Source organism: Gopherus evgoodei, chromosome 6 (genome assembly GCF_007399415.2).
Source record: "Gopherus evgoodei ecotype Sinaloan lineage chromosome 6, rGopEvg1_v1.p, whole genome shotgun sequence".
In the NCBI taxonomy this organism is placed as follows: domain Eukaryota; kingdom Metazoa; phylum Chordata; order Testudines; family Testudinidae; genus Gopherus; species Gopherus evgoodei.
In genome coordinates, this window is record NC_044327.1 from 105167861 (window position 1) to 105191783 (window position 23923).

The following is a 23923-nucleotide window of genomic DNA, read 5'->3' on the forward strand; positions in this document are numbered from 1 at the left end:
TTCATCTCTTACTAGTCACCAACTCGCACTTAGAGATGAGCAAACCTTGGGAAGCCTAGTGGGTTTGAACATTTCTCAAACTAGTTTTGGGTGTGCAAAACTAATGGGATTTTATTAATCTTTTCTCCTGTAATTTAACTGAATGATTCCTTTCCCTGAGGCTATTCCAATTGGCTGTGCAGTAGCTGCATACAGTCTTAATAATAAATGAGAACAAATATTTTAAAATAATACTAATTAAGCTGAACAACAATTCCAGAAACATGGTTTTGTAGAGAAAGAGACAGCTGTGCTATTAATTAGAATCAAAAGAACCTTTCTACCAATCTAGGCTGGCACAACTGTGTGGCCTACTGTACAGCACATAGAGTCTGTATTCATTTTTTGCTGTTTTTTCCCCCCTCTACTCCCTTTCTAACCCCTTTTCACACATTTTCTCTGGGTCAGAACGTGATGTCTCCTAGCAATATGTGAACTGAAGTCAAACTGCCAATATCTAGCAGTGACAACCTAAGCATTCAAATATTATGAATCAGGCCTCCAAAAATCACAAAATTGGCTTAAATCAGGAGAATCTTAAAAATAAATAAATCTTGGGTTCTTTTTACTTGCCTTCTGCCTTTTGAGCTTTTATGATTCAATCATTAAAGCTGTTCTCCATACCATGAGAGCTAGAAACTTACTAGTTTTTAAAAAATGAAGGCTAAGAATGTCAGAAAATCACCATAAGGTAGGACTTTAAGAAACACACGTAATATCATGAGACTCATGATAAACTGCAAGAGTTGGCAACACTTTTAAGTGCATTTGATATTAGACAGTTTCTATTCATAATACTTTATGTCTAACATCACAAAGGAAGCAGTGTTTTCTAGTGGTTAGTGGGGGAAACTCGGAGTCTGAACTCATATTTTTATTTCTAACTCTCTCACTGTCTCACTGAAAGACCTGAGGCAAGCTAATTAATTTATTTGTGCCTCAGATTACCATTTTGTGAATGAAGGTTAATAATACCTACTTCATGTGGGGTATTGTGAGGCTTATTAGTTAATGTTGTAAAAGTACTTTGACGCCCACTGGTAAACAAGTACTATATAACTTGGAAATATTATTAGTTTTACAATTTCTATCTCAGTAAAATGTTCATGTACTAAGCACAGAATCAAGTAGAAAGTAGAGAAAATTCCCACTGAAACACAAATAACTGCACTAATGAAAGTGAGTAGTGTACATTAATGGCAAAGCAAATTGCTGTTAGTTATCAATGTTCTCTTCTTCAAGGCTGTTTGTGTAGGAAAGTCTTCTGTGAATCTCTATTCTATGTATCTCAAACTAGCATACATTTTTAACTAGTGCAAAATGTTGAGATTTCATTTTTTATTAGCATTACTCAAATATAGCATTTGAAAATTTTAGTATGCAGATAAATTGTAATTGATTTGTAGGATAACTCTATTTGAATATTTTTAATGGGTAACTGATCTCAAGTGGCTACAGACAGAACAGAATACTACAGCTCCACTTACTATGGGGCAAACCAACCATGAGCACACAGCCTGAGTCTCTCAGACGGGTCCTTGAGTATTTCTTTGGAGTAAAAGGGAGAGGAATCCTTCCCCAAGGTTGCAGAATGGAAGTGCAGAGAGAGAGGATAACCGAGACTAATGTATCCTCTGAATGCTGCTGAGCTGTTAACCCCTCACAAAGCTAGTCACCACCTCATACAGGGAGAGAACACCGCATGCGTAGACCCATCAAATCCTGTAACCTTTCGCAAAGTGAAAACTGATTCTAATGGATTTGTATGCTTCAGCTGTAGAAGTTGCACATGCAGGGCAAGGTTTGTACCATTTTTAATTGAAAGGACATGTAAGATATATGTACCTCTAATTGCATTGTAGTGCTACCATAGTTGGAAATGCCATAGACATCACAATGAAGACCGTGTTGAGTTATTCATTTAAAGCAGAATTCAGATCACCTAATTAAGCTTGAAAATACACAGGAAGAAAAAAATTAATATGGACTCTCAGAATAAAGAAAGCAATGTTCTAGGTAGTTTCCACCCTCCTTTTAACCTGTGAGCTTCCTCGTCTCCTGATCCCTCCCACCATGACTCAGTGCCCACAAGCTGGAGGTATGGAGGGGGCAAGGTGAACGGGGGACATGCACGCAAAATCACTTGACTGGTGAAGCTTGTTGCTCTGCAATCATGGCAACTTTTCCATCTGGTGAACCTCGTATGCTATGTCCTATTCACACATTTTACAAGGTCTGTTGGATTGGGACTTCCTCTTCTGTAAGGTATATCCACGAGGGGTTGAGTGAGGGGCTGGCAAGTCTATAGTATTGGAATCAAGGAAGCAGACAGGGCAGAAGGTCTAGAGACCTCAGGAGGCAAGATATATTGAGAAGGGGGAATATGAGTCCCTCTGACGCTTGGGTCCTATGCCTGTTCCAATCTCTAGACCTGCTTCCTAGTTCTTCTTTGAGTGCTGGCTCCTAAATGTACTCTGCTGTTGGATACGCATGTGCTCCTGGCATATGAGACTAGAGGATTTTTTCCAGTAGCATCCATTGTCCATGCCTGTGGTCTTCCTTTCCTTATGTTCTGAACCAAGGGCATAAGGTGTGATGTTGACTGACAGGCTCTCTGGTTTCGTCTTACTACTGTATGATCTAAGATGGAAACCTCCAGTGTCCACGAGCTGTTCCTTCAATATTGAACCTGTAAATAGTATATACTATAAACTATTGTAGATAGAAAAATGTAATTAGTTATTAGTTAAGTGTGTTAGCCAAGTTACTGAGTAATTGGCCAACATCCACGTTGGACCGATTCTTCCTGGTATGGGACACCAATTATGCCCAGGATTCCAGGCTTCAGAAACAGAATCTCCTGGCCTCATTCCTTCCAGTTAGTGATGTTGACCAGAGGTGCCTCTATTATCTTGCAGAAGCCCATATTGCTGCCAAGTGCAATATCTAGCACTCCTTTCTGCCACGAGCCCAACAAACACCAGAGTTCAGATTTAGAAAACACCTTATGGAGCATTCTATGAGGCTTCAGTTGGAACTAAGCTTCTGGTAGTACTGGTGGCACACTTCTCAATGCCTCTGCCTGAAGTACAGGGAGTCTGCCCATCTTATAAGACTCCTCATCTTAAGATCAAGACAAGAATAAGAAACCTTCTCTAAAGCCTAGAGAAAAATCTCCCTGCAGATCCACTTCAAAGAGAGGGGCTGATTCCCCTACACCCTCGAGGTCAAGTGATTCTTCCCATCTTGTCATAAACAGATAGCTAAGGGTTAATGTCTCTTTCACCTGGAAAGGAGTAACCTGAAACACCTGACCAGAGGACCAATCAGGAAACAAGACTTTTTCAAATCTGGGTGGAGGGAAGTTTTGGGTGTGAGTTCTTTGTTCTTTGTCTTGTGTCTGACCCTCTCGGCTCTGAGAGTGATCTTTCTGTCTCCTGGCTTTCTAATCTTCTATTTCCAAGTTGTAAGTACAAAAATAGTAAGACAATAAGGTTTATATTGTTTTCTTTTGTATTTACATGTGTGTAGTTGCTGGAATGTTTTAATTGTATTATTTTGAATAAGGCTGTTTATTCATTTTTCTTTTAAGCAATTGACCCTGTATTTGTCACCTTAATACAGAGAGACCATTTTTATGTATTTTTTCTTTCTTTTTATATAAAGCTTTCTTTTTAAGAGCTGTTGGAGTTTTTCTTTAGTGGGGACTCCAGGGAATTGAGTCTGCAGCTCACCAGGGAATTGGTGGGAGGAAGAAGTCAGGGGGAAAATCTCTTTGTGTTAGATTTACTAAGCCTGACTTTGCATACCCTCTGGGTGAGGGGGGAAGTACTTGTGTTTCCAGGACTGGAAACAGGGAGAGTGGAGTCCCTCTGTTTAGATTCACGGAGCTTGCTTCTGTATATCTCTCCAGGAACCCAGGGAGGGAACACCCGGAGGGGGGAAGGGAAATGGTTTATTCCCCTTTGTTGTGAGACTCAAGGAGTCTGGGGTCTCCAGGGAAGGTTTTGGGGAGACCACAGTGCGCCAGGCACTGTATAGATTCCTGGCTGGTGGCAGCTTTACCAGGTCCAAGCTGGTAACTAAGCTTGGAGGTTTTCATGCTAACACCCATATTTTGGACGCTAAGGTCCAGATCTGGGAAAAATTTTATGACACATCTGGTTCAGGAAGCTAAAAGACCAAAAGGATCATGGTCTTGACTCACAGATTTTGAAGACTAAGAGCCCCTCCGCACTGGGATCAAGTAAAAAGAAGCATGTACCTAGGACCAGTACAAACTCTAATACCCGCTAAGGATATAGAAGCACTCCATATATCGTCGGCACTGAAACATACTTCCACGCTGGCACCAAAGGTTTACAAGCCCTGCTGGTGGATGACAAATACACCACTTTGAAGAATAACACCCTCCTGCTGGATTTGGAATCGCCCCTACTATCTGACCTGGTGCTTACAAGAGAGTTCCTGGCACCATTGGTTGTATGTTGTGAGAGAAATTGATCTTGCATCTCCTCCATAAGTTGGGGTATTTCTTCATCAGAAGTTTTGATGAACCACTTCTGGAGCCAACATTCCCTTCACTGGGTGATTCCGTTATGGGAGAAGGACTATTATCACCTCCACTCAGAGATATCAGCCCTGATAGAGCATCCAGAATTTCCTGGGGTCCACCAGGCCCTCGTAAGTTGGAGCTCAGTTTGAAGAAAGTAGGCTGGTATTCAGGTCTTCTTTTCAAACAACTGTAGATGCAGCCTCTATATTGATGGAAACTGCCATCGAGATGCACTGGGAATCCTGCCTTAATTCCTTGGGTTTTCCCAGGGAAGTTTGCTGTGGAGGATTTGCCTTTGAGGGCAACAACTTGTTTAGATAGAACACTGGTGAGTCATTGCACTCATTAAGGAACTCAAGGCTAATCCTCTGTTCCCTAAGTATATAGAAGCAGCATTCAAGAAGTCGTACATCAGACAACCTATATGCCTAGACAATATCACAGCACTTCTATCACCATAGAACATATGCACTGCCATGAAATCAACAGAGGGTGCAGTGCAAAAAACTCCTTTCTCCTCTTTCCAACTGCAATCACCTGTCAATAAATACTTTTGACAGGAACTTTGAGAGCTAAGAACCAACCCAGGTGAGAGTTCCTCTCCCCTCCTCCTTCAAAACCCTCTTCCCTGTTCAGTGGCCCACTCTCACAAGAGGTATTCTTGCAAGAAGTGTTCTCGTTACTCCAATAGGGGTCATAGAGCTGTTACCACCGTCGGCATTGGGAAAAGGGATTTTATTCCAAATACTTGCTGATCTCCAAGAAAAAGAAGGATGGAGACCCATCTTAGACTCTGGCGCCCAATGTCTTTAACCAAAGAGTAAGATTCAGGATGGTTACCCTGGTATTGACTATGATATCCATAAATATAAACTAACGATTCGTGGCTCTCAACATGAAGGATGCCTATTTTCATATCCTTCCCTCCCGCAGGAGGTTCCTGAGGTTCATGATAGATGAGAATCATAGTTAATATAGGGTGCCTCCTTTTGCCTGGCAATATTGCCCAGAGTATTTATAAAGGTGTTTTCAGTTGTGGCAGCACACATCCAGTGCCACAGTTTGATATTCTTTCCATCCCTAGTCCATTGGCTTCTTATAAGGAAATCTCGCTGGGAAGTAGTGGCATCAATCTCATCTCTGCACAGTCTTTTAGCTACAAATTTATGTGAAAATTGAAAAATCCACTTTAGCTCCAACACAACCCATAGAATTTATTGGAGCAATTCCAGACTCAATCAGAACCAGAGCTTACCTCTCTATGGACAGATTTCAGCTGAGAAACGTTGAGAATTCAATACTGCTGGGGACCAGCCCCTTCTTGAGTGCTTCTTGTCAGTCACCCACACAGGAATACACATAGGGACCAGCAGTTCTTTGAGTTGTGTGTTCTGTGTCTGTATTCCAGTAACCATCCTCCTTCCCCTCTGCTTCAGATTGTAGAATTTATGCACAGTAGAGCATGAGGTTCAGAGCATTAGGAAAGGAAGAACATGGGCACAGACCAATGGAAATTACTAACACAAGTCTTCTGGTCTCCGACACATAGAGTGCATGCATACCCAACAGTAGAATACAGATGGGGATGGCACATATCTTAAAAGCTCTGATTACGGAAGGTAGGTTACTTATCTTTTAGTTCCATGGCTCTAATTCCAATCATACATTCCAGTTCCAAGTCCCACCCTCCATTCCTCTAAATTCATACCCCATTCCACACAAAAGTCCTTTTTGATGTTTACTTATTTAAACACATCCAGTCCTCAGATTGCACATCTTTAACTCAAACCTCAGGATTAAAGAGGTAGAAATAACACAATATACAGTTTTTTTTCCAATAACACTTGTTGGTAAATGAAGCTATCTTACTGAGTTGGAAATTAAGGTGACTCAATTTAGTGGTTTCAGAGTAGCAACTGTGTTAGTCTGTATCTGCAAAAAGAACAGGAGTACTTGTGACACCTTAGAGACTAACAAATTTATTTGAGCGTAAGCTTTCGTGGGCTACAGCCCACTTCATCGGAGGAGTTCTATGTTTTCGTTGAGGTTGGAAAGTAAAGGGAGTTTGGTGTAGGTGTGAGAATTCTGAGAGTGCATTTGGGTTTTGTAATGTTTGGATACCAAGGCTTTGAGGATGGTGTGGATATTAATATCTTAACTGATGATTTCTTTGATTTTAATGATTGCATTGCCACCAGTATAACCTTAACATTCTAAGTTATTTAAGTTATTGTGCACATTTACGGTATATAAAACATTTTTCTTAATAAAATACATATTCCTTACAAATCATAGTTCATGTGTACACATCATGAATGGAAAGTTATCCATCTCCATAACTGGTGCAATAGCGGACACCATGTCAGCATATATGCTACTACTTCATATCTTATATCTGGATATCTGACCTTATATCTGGTGTCAATGACCTTCCTTTAGAATGATCTTTGTTTTAATACCTTTTGAAAACAAACCTTATTACAGATGAATCACCAAATAGCTACACTGTGTTGTGTAGAATGTTCATTTGTTAAGCAGTTTCATTCAGATTTGTTTAACCTGATCATTTATAAGGATATTTATATTGTTTTATGATTGTTTTTTACATTTATCAACTCTTCATATGGCTCAGTTGTTCTTTTTCTGACTTGCCTTTTTTGAATATACTAGGTTCTTTGTTAACCCATATGTTTTATAAATAACATTATATCAATGTCAGTGTTGGAATCACTTCAATCAATGTGCTGTCACCTGTCTTCCATGGGGGTGATATTGTGTTTCTTTGTAAGATAGAAGCTTTTCAGCATTACTTTTCCTTTTCTTTAAGCAACTGCATTATTTAGGTGTCATTTTACAGGCACTTTAGATAGCTTTAGACTGTAAAAGAGTGATGCACTGATCTTTTTTTGACTTTCTTCTTCATTTTCCATTTTTTTTTAGTACAAACAAGTGGAACAATACATGTCATTTCACAAGCTACCCGCTGACATGCGCCAAAAGATCCACGATTACTACGAACACCGTTACCAAGGCAAGATCTTTGATGAGGACAATATTCTCAATGAGCTCAATGATCCTCTTAGGGAGGTAAGACAAAAAGAAACAAACAAACAAATATAGTTCTGCTTGATTTGGAAAGACTTTTCCTCCTTGGTGTTGGGAGATTCTATGCTAATAAAAAACTATTTCTGTGGCCATCTGTACTGCTTTGGAAAATGGGCAGGAGGGAAGCAGTTTATTGGCTAATAGTATTATATTATTATGTATTTATTTATTAACTTACATAGCATTTTTATTAGTAGATCTCAAAGTGCTTTACAGGAGAGGTCAGTATCATTATCCCCATTTTACAAATTGGGAAACTGAGGCATGGAGCTTTGAAGTCACTCACCCAAAGCCACACTCAAGGCCAGTGGTAGAGCTGAGAATAGAAGCCAGTTCTCTGTTCATTCAGACGCACTACCTAAGGGCCTCCTCTTAGGATAGTGCAGCTGTGCTGCACAAAAGCACAATCAAACCCACTGTGACTGCAAAAAAGAATAAAATGGCAAAACGAAGTAGTACTTTCTGGAAGAATAGCCTGTGCTAGTTTTTATTTTGCATGTGGGAGGCATTAAGGAGTTCTGTGGAGGGGGATATTGAGTGAAGGGAAAGAAAGGGTTAACTAGTATTAACAAAGCCATATATTTAACAATTATATAGATGAGTCCCTTCATCATGTAATCCTATACTGGATAGTAAGTCACTGGCAACCTACTCAAGTGTGTGTATGTGATCCTAATACCCTCTAGTGGCTGCAGTTTACAGAGGATACCTTCTAAGGAGGAGGAAGTGGGAAGGATAGCAGGAGAGAGAGAAAAGGGAAAGATGAAGGAAAGATAGAGAGCAGAAGATGAAAAGGGAAAGGGAGGAAAGTAGAGAAAAGAAGAGACATGAGAAGGAAGGAAGGGAGAGAGAACCACCTGTTGTGATAATCCACCAATTTGTGAAATTGTCATGGGTTCTGGTAAGTGCCTTTTAGTATTCTACCATGGGAGGTATAATGCTGTATATCACTCAACATAACTCACTACAGTACCTCATGGCAGCTGTACAATTTGGAAAGATGTGTGAGGGGGTTTGTTTAGCAAGGTTTGCAATAAACAAGACACTTCATCTTTTAAAATATTTTTTCCCCAGTGCCCATGAAAAGACTCAGCTGTGGTGTTTGCTCCTGACATTTTTCTCCTGACATATAAATCACAGAAATAACCTAGTCTGTCATCTGCCAGTGTAGCATTTTCTCTTGCATAGGTATTAAGGTGATTCACAGACAGTTAATTAAAATATTAGTTTGTTTTTCTTCACTAGTGAAGGTAGGTAATTCAAATCTGGCACATCTTTAGAGAAAAGGCTATGCATTATTACCAGCTCCTAGTGTTTACCCAAAACTCCCAAAATAGTTTTCATGGAAATTCCAGGCTCTCATTACCATAGTATTCCAACTGCCAACACAGCAATTTATGTGTACTGTATGGTACTGTAAAGTATGGTGTACTGGTACTGTAAAGTATGGTGTACTGTACTGTATGATATAAATGTCAGATCTCTGAACTACTAGCAGTAACACACACATGTTGTGTGAATGCATTACGAAATCTTGTGCAATTTCCAAGAACTCAAAATGGCTGCAAGCCATTCTTTCAACTATAAACCATGTTAAGTTTCAGCAAGATGCACAAATAGCATTATGTTATCACTTTTTAATGTAATTGCTTATTTGTAGCATCACATGGATTCTCCCGCTCTCATTGTGGTGCCCAATTCACACATGTTTAATTGGATTCCTAAAATCTGAAATGTATTTTTCCTTGGTGGCTTACTACTGTCAGCAACAGAAATAGTAGGTGTTGGCAGAACCCACTTCCTTACCTTACAATAGACCAAATTCTGTCCGAAGTTACACCGCTGTAAATCCAAAGTTACTCGGGTATGATACCATGGAAATCATAAGTTACTGGGTGACTGAGAGCAAAATTTGGCCCCATAACTTTTTGTGGATGACAAGTACATTATTGTGTTTGAAGTTTTATAATATGTTATAATTATATATCACTCACAATGTACCCAAGCATATTCAAATTTATCTGCTATGTTGTAGATCTGAAACTCTGTTGGATTTTTTGCACTGGTTCTTCATGTTATTTGAAGTGCTGTTCATGAAAGTGAGAGCAAAATGCACTGTGAAAATACACCTACACTCTACTCTGTGCATGATCGAGAGGGGGATTTTTTTTCCTTTCTTCTCTTCAGTCATATCAATATATAAGATTCCTAACACCTTGACATCTAAGTTCCAGATAAAAGTATGAAGGAACAAGAGAGTCCAGAAAAAAGGTGATCTAGACCAGAGATAGTAAACCTATGACTCTTGAGTTGCATGCAGCCTTTCTTTTGGTTAAAAAAATCTATTGTTTGTGATCATTTTTTAACTTGCAAAGGGTCATAAGCTAGTCAAATGAAAACTATTTTTGTCTGGAAAGAGCTTAGGCATTTCTCCACAATGAGGGCTATTTCCCTACCAAATTATAAATTTTATCCACAAGACTTTTCAGCTGCAGAGCTGTTAAAAATGTATTTATAATGCAGCAAGCTTATATTTTTCACTCCTCATATACTCAAAAACAAGCTTGTTCAAGCTTGAAAAATAACTTTTGGAGAAAGACCAAGCATGGAAAAGGTGAGAGTTATGAGCAACTAAAAACATGGACTAAGAGTGGAAACTGTTATGAAATGTTAACTGTGGGAGTCACAGCCTCTGCAATATATGTTGTGATTTCTTTTGTTCTACATATTGTATATTGGGGAAAATATCATTTCAGCTGAGTACTTCCATCAGGAGTTATATTGTGCACCTGAAAGATTAATGTCCTAATGAAAATGTAGCAGGTGTTCTCAGAAAAATGTCAATATTGAATTAAAGGCTAGAAATCTAAAGGAACACAGACGTGGGTGGTAGTGACATTGACAGAAGCAGGCTTCTCAAAACTGGTGACAGCATTCTAGTGGCAGCTTTCTTATTCAGCCCCAAAAACATTGTTCAGATTGTTTTAGGTCTTTCAAAGAATATATTAGCTATTACTACATTACAGACATTTTTGTACTCCAAGTATTTGGGTTTTTAATGGTTCTTTGACTACTCAACCATAAATTGGTTCTTCTGCAGTTGAAGTCTGAGTACAATTCTTCTAGGTCTTAAAGAACATGTCCCATTTCATCTGTCACCAACAGTAGAAGGCAAAATACATATAGTAGTTAAAACAAATACCTGATTGAATATATTCAAGTCTAATTATTTACAGAATGTATTAAATGTTACTGAATTTTATGTTGTTTTATTATACCTTGAATTTAGCACAGCATGAGAATCAAACATTCATAATTTAAGCAGGGCACATTTATCAAGATGATTGTAGCCTCTTATGAAGGCATTCATCTAAAAACACGATTTCCTCACATATGGTAAGGAGAACAAAAGAAATCACAACAAGTACAGTATAATTATAGCAGTAACATCAGCAACTGCTGTAGTAAAGGTCGCACGATGGTTTCTATTCTAACTCCTTGTTTTCTGTCTCTCAAACTCTCACGTTTCAGGCTAAAATTTTCCAAGTTTCCCTTGCTCCAAAAATGATCATTTTTTTCAAGTTTGAACAAACTCAGCTCAATCATTTCTGAGTCTGAGGAAAGTATGAAAAATGTAAGTGTTGCATTATATAAAAAAACTTTTGCCATCACTTTTCAAGATAGTTCTACGGCTAAAAGAGTTAAAGGTCAGAAGTGGAAATTTTCATGGAATGCTCTTCTATTCAGGTTCTATACATCCATCACTATGGGATGTGAGTATCCTCACTGAAGAGAAATTCCTTTCCTTTGTACGATAGAGAAATTGATCTTCATTTAACTGAACCCCTGAAAATTGTATACTGATCACAGTAGACTTTTTGACTAACTTAATAAAATGTGCGGTTAAGGAAGGATGCACTGCACAAGTGTGAGTAGCTAACTTAACTGTATAGATAAAAAATGAAGTGATGGATATTGCTGTGAATTGGCAGGGACACCTGCAGCAGAGGAAAGGGCTCCTAACCACTCTATAAGTGGCAATAGGGTTGAGAGTGATTTAATGCACACTTTATAAGTTGTGCAATGAGAAACTCCTCTCAGATGTACCTTAGGTGCTTCACAGTTGGGAAAGTGATGCATTTGCCTTGTAGGACATGAACATGTAATTAAAGACAGAGTTGTATTCACAAGGTGGTAGAGTTAAGGTTGTACACAAAAGGTAGATAGAATGTATCACAAAATAGGATTTAAAAATCTTAGCTTTTAGCTACATGATTCCCATGAAAATGTAAGTAATGATCCGCCATCAGATCCAACCACCTGAACCAGACTTCACCATACGTTCCATTCTTCTACTTTTGTATCACTGCTTGAAAGGGGCTTGTAAAGTGAGAATAAAATATATTTTTGATTGGATTCAGGTTTAAAGATCTTAGAAATGTCAATCACAGCAGGGAAAAGTATATCTTTTTTTTCAAGCTGACTTTTTTGATCATCCTCCCAGCATCAGTGAGAGCCAAACATGTATTATTTATTATTATTTGTATTACCATAGTGCCTAGGAGCACAAGTCACGGACCACTACCCAATTGTGCTAGTCAAAAGATTGTTAGCAGCTGCTTGTTACACACAGATGGAAGGATTTAAACTTGCTTAGCTGGGTCACTTAAATGACCTTTTACCAATAACATTTTTTTCCCCCTGAAAAAAGTTTCTTTAATGCATCGGTTGTTACTTTTTACATGGTGCCAGGAATCAGGGCCTGCAGCAGATGCAGTCCCAGGCAACATAACAAGTGCAGCTGGCCTGTAGCATACTGCCTGATTGGCTACACCACCTGATTGGCTGGAAGAGTCAGCAGACCAGCTCTTAAGCGCAGCAGTAGCAGCAATTTGCATGCTGCTCAAAGCATTCACCCATGGCTGCAATAGCTTCTGTTCCTGCTTGTACTCAGCCTTGCTCCTGTCTTGTTCCAGCCCTCATCTCACCTTAGACCTAGTCCTACCCCTGTCTTGCCTCACTCCAATTAACTTGGCTCAGACCCTGGGCTCTGATTCCTGGCTATTTACTCCTGCTCCAACCACTAGGCATGACTGCTGCTCCAACCACTAGGCATGACCATGCACATCCCAGTCATTGACAAATGGAAAGGTCTCTGATTCTTAGAAGGACAGAAATACTGATAATTTTCCTAGATATTAAGTTTCTGGGGCAGGAACTCTCTCATCTGAGCACAATGGGACCCTAATCCTAATTGAGGCCTCTGGCACTACCACAACACAAATAATTTCGATGGGCAAAAAAAGATTTTAGCTAAGCCATCTCTTCACAAAAATAACTGTTCAAATTTTCAGAATTATATGCACATAAGAAGTTATTGTGACTGTTCTTGCAATTCAGGCAACTGCATGTGAAAATGACCAGACACCTAGCTAATTACATGTATGCATGCAATAATTGTAACTATGTGCAACAGCACAGAAAGAGTGTGCAAATCATGCACATTTCAAAATGAAAATGGACCAAAATATCCGCCATCTGTTCTGTTCATTTAGATAAATTTAAAGCATTTTTAACCGTGTTTGGTACCGCATGTTGCATAATTTTAATTACCTCAATAACATAAAACAACTGTGATGAGAAGCCCTGAAAGAAGAACTGCAATTCAGCATCAGCCTCAGTCCACAAAACCCAAGAAAGTGTACTGTGTAGATTCTTTTTGCAAGTTAAATATTTCATACCAGTTCTCAGATCAATTTTTTAAATGACTAATTTTGTTATTTCATTAATTTTTCCTCAGTTATTTAGTAATAATTATTCTCAGTAAAACTTTTGAAATATTTGGGACTATTTGCTTCAAGTGTAAACTTACACCAATTTAATAAGATATTACTTCTTTCTCCTCCTGTTGCATGTTTATTTTTAGGAATTAATAAACTGTGATGTGTTTTCATTGAAACTTCTCAGTGTGGACTACGGTAAATACTGAAACCTCTCCAGAGTTAGTGGCCTGAGTAAAAAAACAGCTACTGATGTGTGTCATCATTAGATTATAATACACACCCTGCTGTGTTTTATAGCATAAGTCTTACATGTTTTTGGTATACTCCATCAAGCCTTAAAGCAATAGCAGAAGAATTAATGAATGTGACAAAACCCATAAAGTATTAGCAATTAGTCAAATATTGGAGCTTTCAAATATTTTGCTTTCATAACAACTTTTATATATATTTGTCTGTATTCATAGAAGAGCTGTCTTGTGATCCCTTCATAATAAATGGTACCCATCATATGGGGTTGATAGTGAGATAATAGGGCAAGCAGCTTGTTATCTTAGGTGCCTGTACATGAATGCAAGAAGCCTGGGAAACAAGCAGGAAGAATTGGAAGTCCTGGCACAGTCAAGGAACTATGATGTGATTGGAATAACAGAGTCTTGGTGGGGTAACTCACATGACTGGAGCACTGTCATGAATGGATATAAACTGTTCAGTAAGGACAGAGGGAGGAGAAAAGAGGGAGGAGTTGCAGTGTACATAAGAGAGCAGTATGGTTGCTCAGAGCTCCAGTATAAAATGAGAAAAGCCTGTTGAGAGTCTTTGGGTTAAATTTAGAGGTCAGAGCAACAAGAGCGATGTTGTGGTAGGCATCTGCTACAGACCACCAGACCAGGCGCATGAGATAGAAAGCCTTCTTTGGACAACTAACAGAAGTTTCTGGATCACAGGCCCTGGTTCTCATGGGGGACTTCAGTCACCCTGACATCTGCTGGGAGAGCAAATACAGCAGTGCACAGACAATGCAGGAAGTTTTTGGAGAGTGTTGGGGACAATGTCCTGGTGCAAGTGCTGGAGGAACCAACTAGAGGCTGTGCTCCTTTGATCTGCTGCTCACAAACAGTGAAGAATTGGTAGGGGAAGTAGAAGTGGATGGCAACCTGGGCAGCAATGCCCATGAGGTGGTCAAGTTCAGGATCCTAACAAAGGGAAGAAGGGAGAACAGCAGAATACAGACCCTGGATTTCAGAAAAGCAAAATTTGTCTCCCTCAGGGAGCTGGTTGGCAGGATACCCTGGGAGGCTAATATGAGGGGGAAAGGAGTCCAGGGGAGCTGGCTTTATCTTAAAGAAGCCTTATTGAGGGCACAGGAACAAACCATCCCGATGTGCAGAAAGAATAGTAAATATGACAAGAGACCAGCTTGGCTTAACAGAGAAATCTTCTGTGAGCTTGAACAGAAAAAGGAAGATTGCAAGAAGTGGAAACTTGGACAGATGACTAGGGAGGAGTATAAAAATAATGCTCGAGCAAGCAAGGGTGTAATCAGGAAGGCCAAAGCACAACTGGAGTTGCAACTAGCAAGGGATGTGAAGGGTAACAAGAAGGATTTCTACAGGTATGTGAGCAACAAGAAGGTCAGGGAAAGTGTGAGACCCTTACTGAATGGGGGAGGCAACCCAGTGAAAGATGATGAGGAAAAAGCTGACGTACTCAATGCTTTTTTTTACCTTGGTCTTCACAGAGAAGGTCAGCTCCCAGACTGCTGCACTGGACAGTACAGTATGGAGAGGAGGTTAGCAGCTCTGAGTGGTGAAAGAACAAGATAAGGGCTATTTAGAAATACTGGACATGCACAAGTCCATGGAGCCGGATGCAGTGCATCCGAAGGTGCTGAGGGAGTTGGCTGATGTGATTGCAGAGCCATTGGCCATTATCTTTGAAAACTCATGGCAATCAGGGAAGGTCCTGGACTATTGGAAAAAGGCACATATAGTGCCTATATTTTAAAAAGGGAAGAAAGAAAATCCAGGGAACTACACACCTGTCAGCCTCACCTCAGTCCCTGGAAAAATCATTGAGCAGGTCCTCAAGAAATCCATTTTGAAGCACTTGGAGGAGAGGAAGGTGATCAGGAACAGTCAACATGGATTCACCAAGGGCAAGTCATGCCTGACCAACCTGATTGCCTTCTATGGTGAGATAACTGGTTAAAGAAGTGTAGATTGGATGAATGGACTGTAAGGTGGCTAGTACTCTGACTAGATCATTGGGCTCAACGGGTGGTGATCAATGGGTCGATGACTAGTTGGCAGCCGGAATCAAGCAGTGTGTCCCAACATCTTCATTAATGATCTGGATGATGGGATGGATTGCACCCTCAGAAAGTTTGCAGATGACACTAAGCTGGGGAGGAGAGTTAGATATGCTGTAGGGTAGGGATAGAGTCCAGAGTGACCAAGACAAATTGGAGGATTAGGCCAAAAGAAATCTGATGAGGTTCACCAAGGACAAGTCCAAATTCCTGCACTTAGGACAGAAGAATCCCATGCACTGCTACACACTAGGGACCGAGTTGCTAGGCAGCAGTTCTGCAGAAAAGGACCTAGGGGTTACAGTGGACAAGAATTGGATATGAGTCAACAGTGTGTCCTTGTTGGCAAGAAGGCTAAAGGCATATTGGGCTGCATTAGTAGGAGCATTGCCAGCAGATCGAGGGAAGTGATTATTCCCCTTTTTTCAGCACAGGTGAGGCCATATTTGGAGTATTGCATCCAGTCCCCCAACCCCTCCCCGCCCCCCAAAGGATGTGGACAAACTGGAGAGAGTCCAGCAGAGGGCAACAAAAATTATTAGGGGGTTGAGGCACATGACTCATAAGGAGAGGCTGAGGGGATAGGCTTATTTAGTCTGTAGAAGTGAAGGGGGATTTGATAGCAGCAACTACCTGAAGGGGGGTTCCATACAGGATGGGGCTAGGCTGTTCTCAGTGGTGGCAGATGATGGAACAAGGAGCAGTGGTCTCAAGTTGAAGTAGGGGAGGTCTAGGTTGGACATTAGGAAAAACTATTTCACTAGGAGGGTGGTGAAGCACTGGAATGGGTTACCTAGGGAAGTGGTGGAATCTCCTTCCTTAGAGGTTTTTAAGGACCAGCTTGACAAAGCCCTGACTGAGCTGATTTAGTTGAGACTGGACTAGATGACCTCCTGAAGTCTCGTCCAAACCTAATCTTCTATGATTCTATGATCATGGTTTCATAAATGTTCAAATACAAATAAATTTGGGTGTCCAGTTTGAACAGGTGAAAACATGGCATCAGAATCACATCTATACATGTGTATGCATATACACAGATGCCTGTATATGTAGTTATACAGGGTCAGTGAAAGAGATTATGTACCGAATATAACCGTTTTATCATCACAAATTTAGGGTTGTCATATTACTCTTTAGTGTTGAAACCATGAATGAATTATGAAAATAATCTCAAACAAAATGCTGGTAAAGCATTTATACCATACTTCTATGTATTCTATAGACGCTACAGAAAAAATATTTTGTAACTTTAATAGACTGTTAAAATATGTTTGAGGGCTATTCTTTGTTGTTCTCTGTAAAGTATACCAAAATTGCCATCTGTAGAAAGCTGAGTCATAAAAAAAGTATAAGAATTACCTTCAGAAGGTTTTCTTAATCTAAAAAAGTTATTTTTCTGTCTCTTTGCTTGAGTCCATAAGTACTGAGTCTTTTTGGGAAATTGAAAATCTCTCCTTTTGAATGTTATCATACTTCTGTTTCGAGTTTCCAGAAATCTTATATTTGTATGTTAAAACACTGGTCACTCTTGCAGGATGGATTATGTCTCCTCTGGGCATGTGAATATTTGGAAGGAAATTCCATATTTGGGGACTGAGACAGAAAATGTCTTGTCTGGTGGATTACTGATCATATTTTTAATTTATCAAATGGATATCCCCACCTGAAGATAAGGAAGCAAATAATGTAAATGGCCTTTTTGCAGGAAATCATAGACTTCCTACCTTCCATTTCCTCCAACAAACCTACAAGCTTAGGATAACCTTTGTAATTTTTTTGACTTGCCTTTCTGAAGATTTCATTTAACAGCAAAATAAGTACATGTTATTGCAGACATTCAAAAAAATCTTGGGTAAAAATATGTCTTGAGAATGGCGGTAGAAACATTAATTATGAACAAAGTCTTCCAACAAAGGCTAGTTCCCAGTGAGTGTTTGCAATGCACCCAAGTGTATCACTTGCAGTGAGAAATTGTTTATTGTTGTACAGTGTGATACAAAAATACTATGACATGAGATATATATTACTGCAACAAAATGATTTTCCTTAGAAAATGAATAGAACTGCTTCACTAATGGAGGCATATTATGTCAAAACTTTAGCACTTGACCTAAATGACACGATGGTGTAATTTACATGCCAGTTGGATGTTGAAGTGGCAAAGTAACCTATGCTAATTTTTCCTTATGAAAAACAAATTCAATTTGCAGTGATTTGGTATTCTTTGGGGCCAAAATTTATCCCTGACATAAGAGTGCAAATCAGTTTTGATATGTCTTCACTGTAGACTACCTTGTTATCTACACTTGAGTTACTCCTCTCAAGCTAGCCTGATTCAAGTGAAAGCAGCCACAGTGTGAAATAAAACTCATGATGATGTGTCTTCACTGGTGCTCCACTCATTTGTGTGTGGCACTGATTTATTGGTCCATCCATTGATTCTGACTGCTGGAGTAATTTAAGCAACTCTATGAATTCTTTCCCAGTGATTTTTGGGAGAATTTGTCTGTGCTCACCCAAGTTTTAGCCTATGACATCACTTGGGCCACCCAATTCAAGTTTAAAGCACCACAACACTCAAGTTAAGGGTTTTTGTGTTCAGGCTGAGTTGATTTAGAGGGAACACTCAAATTTTAACATGAGTTAACTTTATAGTGAAGACAAGTCATTGAACTCCCAGGTATATTGGTGATGGGACATTAAAAGCAGCCCCTCACCTCCTGCCTATCGTACACACCCTTCTTGCTCTTTTTTACCAAAACTCTTCTCCTTTATTGCCATGTAAATTACACTGAACTTCCATAATCCATGAATGCCAGATTGATGCTAGTTACACTGATTTGCCCCTTATATCCATTAATATCTATTTCTGACCAATTTACACTCAGCTTTTGATTATCCCAGCCACTTTTAACACCACTGATTTTGCCCCAGAAAGTTCCATGGGAGTTCCTTCCACTTACTCTGGGTTCCATTAATGAATGATTCCTTCCTAACTGGGTTTGCAGTAACTTTGACATCTGGGAAAGACTTAGGATATAAGTAGGGCCCTACTAAATTCAGGGTCCATTTTGGTCAATTTCATGGTCATAGGATTTTTAAAAGAATGAATTTCATGATTTCAGCTATTTAAATCTGAAATTTTATGATGGTGTAATTGTAGGGTCCTGAACCAAAAAGGATGTGTGTGTGGGGGGGGGGGGTTGTGGTACTGCTACCCTTACTTCTGCACTGCTGCTGGCGGCGCTGAGCAGCTGGAGAGTGGTGGCTGGAGAGTGGTGGCTGCTGTCTGGGAGCCCAGCTCTGAAAGCAGCCGCACAGAAGTAAGGATTGCACGGTATGGTATTGCCACCCTTACTTCTGCACTGCTGCCTCCGGAGCTGGGCCCTCAGTCAGCAGCTGCCACTCTCCAGCCGCCCAGCTCTGAAGGCAGCAGTGCAGAAGCAATAGTGGCATGGTATGGTATTGCTGCCCCTTACTTCTGCACTGCTGTTGGCGGGACGCTGCCTTCAGAGCTGGGTGTCTGGCCAACAGCTGCTACTCTCCAGCCACCCAGCTCTGAAGGCAGCACAGAAGTAAGGGTTGCAATACCATGACCGCCCTAAAATAACGTTGGGACCCCCCCGCAACTCTCTTTTGGGTCAGGACCCCCAAGTGGAGAAATGCTGGTCTCTCCCATGAAATCTGTATAGTATAGGGTAAAAGTACACAAAAGACCAGATTTCACAGGGGGAGACCAGATTTCATGGTCCATGATGCATTTTTCGTGGCCCTGAATTTGGTAGGGCCCTAGATATAAATCTCTCACTTTCCTCCTCCTCAAAGTTTGGCAGCAACTACCATGACCACATAGGCTGGTTAAGTGTTGTAATATACTGTAGATATCTAACCAGCTGCAAATGTGTGAAGTCCAAAATTGAAAAAGTACCTTATTCCAACAATACAGATATTGATGTTCACAATAAATATAATTAATTATCATTTTAACAACCTCATTGTGGTTCCTTTGTAATAACTTAAAAAATATTTCAACATGAATCTTCTCGTGGTCATTTTAAATAATGTATTAATCTAATGCAAACTCCAAATCAACAGCACAGTAATTGATCTCAATAAAAAAGTTACTTGTCTGATAAAATGTTGAGGAATGTAGATACAAAATGCTAGTTAAACCCATCAAACTAAATAAAGTGTAAGAGAATCATCAGGAGTCAGTTATAGTAGGGTATATGCAATCTGTATCAGGGGTTGGCAACCTTTCAGAAGCGGTGTGCTGAGTCTTCATTTATTAACTCTAATTTAAGATTTCGCATGCCAGTAATACATTTTAACATTTGTAAAAGGTCTGTTTCTCTAAGTCTATAATATATAACTAAACTATTGTTGTATGTAAAGTATATAAGGGTTTTTAAATGTTTAAGAAGCTTCATTTAAAATTAAATTAAAATGCAGAGCTCACTGGACAGTTGGCCAGGACCCGGGCAGTGTGAGTGTCACTGAAAATCAGCTTGTGTGCCACCATTGGCACACATGTCATAGGTTGCCTACCCCGATCTATATCTTGTACTTTGTGATCTATTATTGAAGCATCTGGAGAGTGGAATTAATAATAATGGTAGAATAAATCACACCATTCAGAAGAGCTTTCTTAGAAAACAAATTTTGCTTCTTTCAGAGAATAACAGACGTTGTAACAGTGGTGCTGTCCATCAGAAGAGTATTCCTCATCATTGCCTAATTCAGTTCAGCATCACGCTTCCAAGTTCCTGTCAACTTCAAATAAAGTGAGAGACTATTCTCCCTGGCTCCTTCTCAGAGTCTGATTACTGCCATCAGTTTCTTTTATGTAGCTTTTACAGCTTCTGCTAAAAAGCCAGGAGAAATTAATATATAATAGACTATGCTTACCACAGCATGACCATTCCTATAATATGTGAAACTACTATTGCACTTACAAATGTAGTAACTGAATTCCTGGGTGGCAGGCATGAACTACATACTCTACATGTGCCTGCTGAGCTAGTTTCCTCTATGAGAACTGATTGATATATTTTCTTTGAACAGCATTCATGCTTTTTCTTGGATGACAGTCTCTCTCTTTATGTAAGGGTTTTAAAAAAATATAATTCTGAATTACCTTTATCCCTATCTTACAATTTCTGGTACTTTAGAGACCTCTTCATCAGATGCATGTAAGCCATCCAAGTATCAAATTATAGAATGTGTTTTTAATGCTATACTAGGTTCTGCAGAGGTGTGACATGACAAAGAGTTCCAGTGTAAAGTGCTAACAGCATATGTCAAGAGTCTCTATTTCCCCTCCAAAATGTATGGTTTTTGAAATACAGAATTTTACTGTAGTCTGAGATTTTGCCTGTGATAAAGAAAAAAAGTAATTATCTGCCAAGCATAAGAGAGGGAAACTGTGGTGTAGTAATGAACCTATTGTGGTTTCTGTGTTTCAGAACATGCATCTTCTTTTAATTCATGGAACTTAGATGCCTGTTTGATTATGGAAAAATACAGGTTAAACCTGGACCACAAAGGCAGGCTGGAAATCCCTATATACTACTACATCTTCTTGAAATTGGTAGAGTGCTTTTGGGATCACTTGAAATAAAAAATTCTGGATAGAGTGGGTGTACTTATAACATTCAACCCAACATGAAGAGAGTGAATGTTTCTGGGTCTGGCAAAATCTTTGAAACTAGAATATATGGGTTTGACCCAAAGCTTTTTGAAGTCAATGGAAGTCTTACCATTGACTTCAGTCAGTTTTGGATCAGGTCCCGTAAGTTTGTCCACTGTAAGTGCACGTTGTTGTTGTTGTTGTTCACCACGAGGAGGAGGTGAACATGATGGCATGCATTGACTGGTATTGAAGAAAATGGATGTGCCTATTTGTGTGCACACAGACACCCACTTTGCACTTGAAGTTATGACAATGTATGTTTAAAATAGGAAAAATTGCATATTCATTTTTCCATGCAAACTTCCAGCTTTTCTGTTTGAAAATATGCCCCTACATAACTGCAGTGCATGAATAGGGTAAGGAAACCAGGCAAGAAATGCCCTGACTGCTCTTTTATAGGTGAATTCTGCAGTTGATTCACTTGCAGTTTAAGAGGGTAAATCCTATTAATGCTAAGGAAGTTATCCAAGTTAATCCTCTCCACAGCAGTGCAAGAATAGATTTCTTATCATACGTTGGTTTCTTTCCAGTGGCACTCATAAAAAACAAACAAACAAACAAAAAACAACAATAGTGCAGTATTCTACAGCAATAGCCCCAAATACAATAGTACCTTTGCTGTAAATTGGTATTTTGGACCATTATTGAGAGACATTGCACAATAGTAATGGTGGTACTTACAAAAATATTTTTTGTCAAAATTCTATTACTTTCAGTTGAACTGGGTCTAATATAGCAATCCCTTCTTATTCTTGTAATTACTGATTCCTGAAAAGGTGTGGATCTTTTCTTCAGTACCAAAACATAACCTCTGCATGTTAGGTTCTTTGCTGGCAAGTCTTATACAAGAGAATAAAATGTAATAGGGACAGGATTGATGGTTGTTCTCTGTCCCAAATACGATCCTCTCTCACTACACCTTTACATCTTTTCAATATGTTCTTTTCAGTATGTCTTCCAATACCTCTAGAGATAACTTACACATGGCCATGCATCCACATGATTGGAGGCAGTTATCTAATAAGATGATGAATTGAATTGATTCACCATGATAAGAATCTAGAGCTATAGGAGGTTAGTGTTTGGGAGTTCTAGTGGTTAGCAAGAATAACTCTACTATATGCCTTTGTCACCTCAAGACTAGACTAGTGCAATGAGAGGGGCCATCTGAGAATAATAGAACCATAGAACTGGAAGGGACCTGCACTCATGGCAGGACTAAGTATTATCTAGACCATTCCTGACAGGTGTTTGTCTAACCTGCTCTTAAAAATCTCCAATGATGCAGATTCCACAACTTCCCTGGGCAATTTATTCCAGTGTTAACCACCCTGACAGTGAGGAAGTTTTTCCTAATGTCCAACCTAAGCCTCCCTTGCTGCAATTTAAGCCCATTGCTTCTTGTCCTATCCTCAGAGGTTAAGAAAAACAATTTTTCTTCCTCCTCCTTGTAACAACCTTTTACATAACTTGAAAACTGTTACCATGTCCCCCTCAGACTTCTCTTCTCCAGACTAAACAACCTCAATTTTTTCAATCTTCCCTCATAGGTCATGTTTTCTAGACCTTTAATAATTTTTGTCACTCTGTGGACTCTCATCAATTTGTCCACTTCCTTCCTGAAATATGGGAACAGAACTGAACATAATATTCCAGTGGAGGCCTAATCAGTGCAGAGGAGAGCGGAAGAATTACTTCTCATGTTTTGCTTTCAACACTCCTACTAATAGATCCCAGAATGATGTTTGCTTTTTTTGCAACAGGGTTATACTGTTGACTCATATTTATGTTGATCACATATTTATTTAGCTTGTGATCCTCTGTGACCCCCACATTCCTTTCCACAGTACTCCTTTGTAGGCAATCATTTCACTTTCCTTCCTAAATGGAGTAATTTGCATTTGTCCTTATTGAATTTCATCCTATTTACTTCAGACCATTTCTCCAGTTTGTCCAGATCATTTTGAATTTTAATCCTATCCTCCAAAGCACTTGCAACCCCTCCCAGCTTGGTATCATCTGCAAACTTTATAAGTGTACTCTCTATGCCATTATCTAAATCATTGATGAAGACATTGAACAGAACCAGACCCAGAACTGATTCTTGTGGGACCCCACTCATTATGCCATTCAAGCATGACTGTGAACCACTGACAACTACTCTGGAAATGGTTTTCCAACCAGTTTTGCACCCACCTTGTAGTAGCTCCATCTAGGTTGCATTTCCCTAGTTTCTTTATGAGACGATCATGCGAAACAGTATCAGAAGCTTTACTGAAGTCAAAATATACCTCATCTACTGCTTCTCCCCTATCCAAAAAGCATGTTACCCTGTCAGAAAAGATCAGTTTGACACAATTTGTTTTTGACAAATCCATGCTCGATGTCACTTATCACCTTATTATCTTCTAGATGTTTGCAAATTGATTGCCTAATTA

The 23923-nt window shown here is 39.5% G+C and overlaps 1 protein-coding gene across 1 annotated transcript in view; it reads left to right on the forward strand.

Moving 5' to 3' along the window:
* Positions 1-23923, forward strand: part of HCN1 (hyperpolarization activated cyclic nucleotide gated potassium channel 1) — a 302768-nt gene that overhangs the window by 234385 nt on the left and 44460 nt on the right. Inside the window, exon 5 of the mRNA XM_030567585.1 lies at positions 7535-7681. Coding sequence (XP_030423445.1) covers positions 7535-7681 — 147 coding nt within the window. The remainder of the gene's footprint in view (positions 1-7534; positions 7682-23923) is intronic.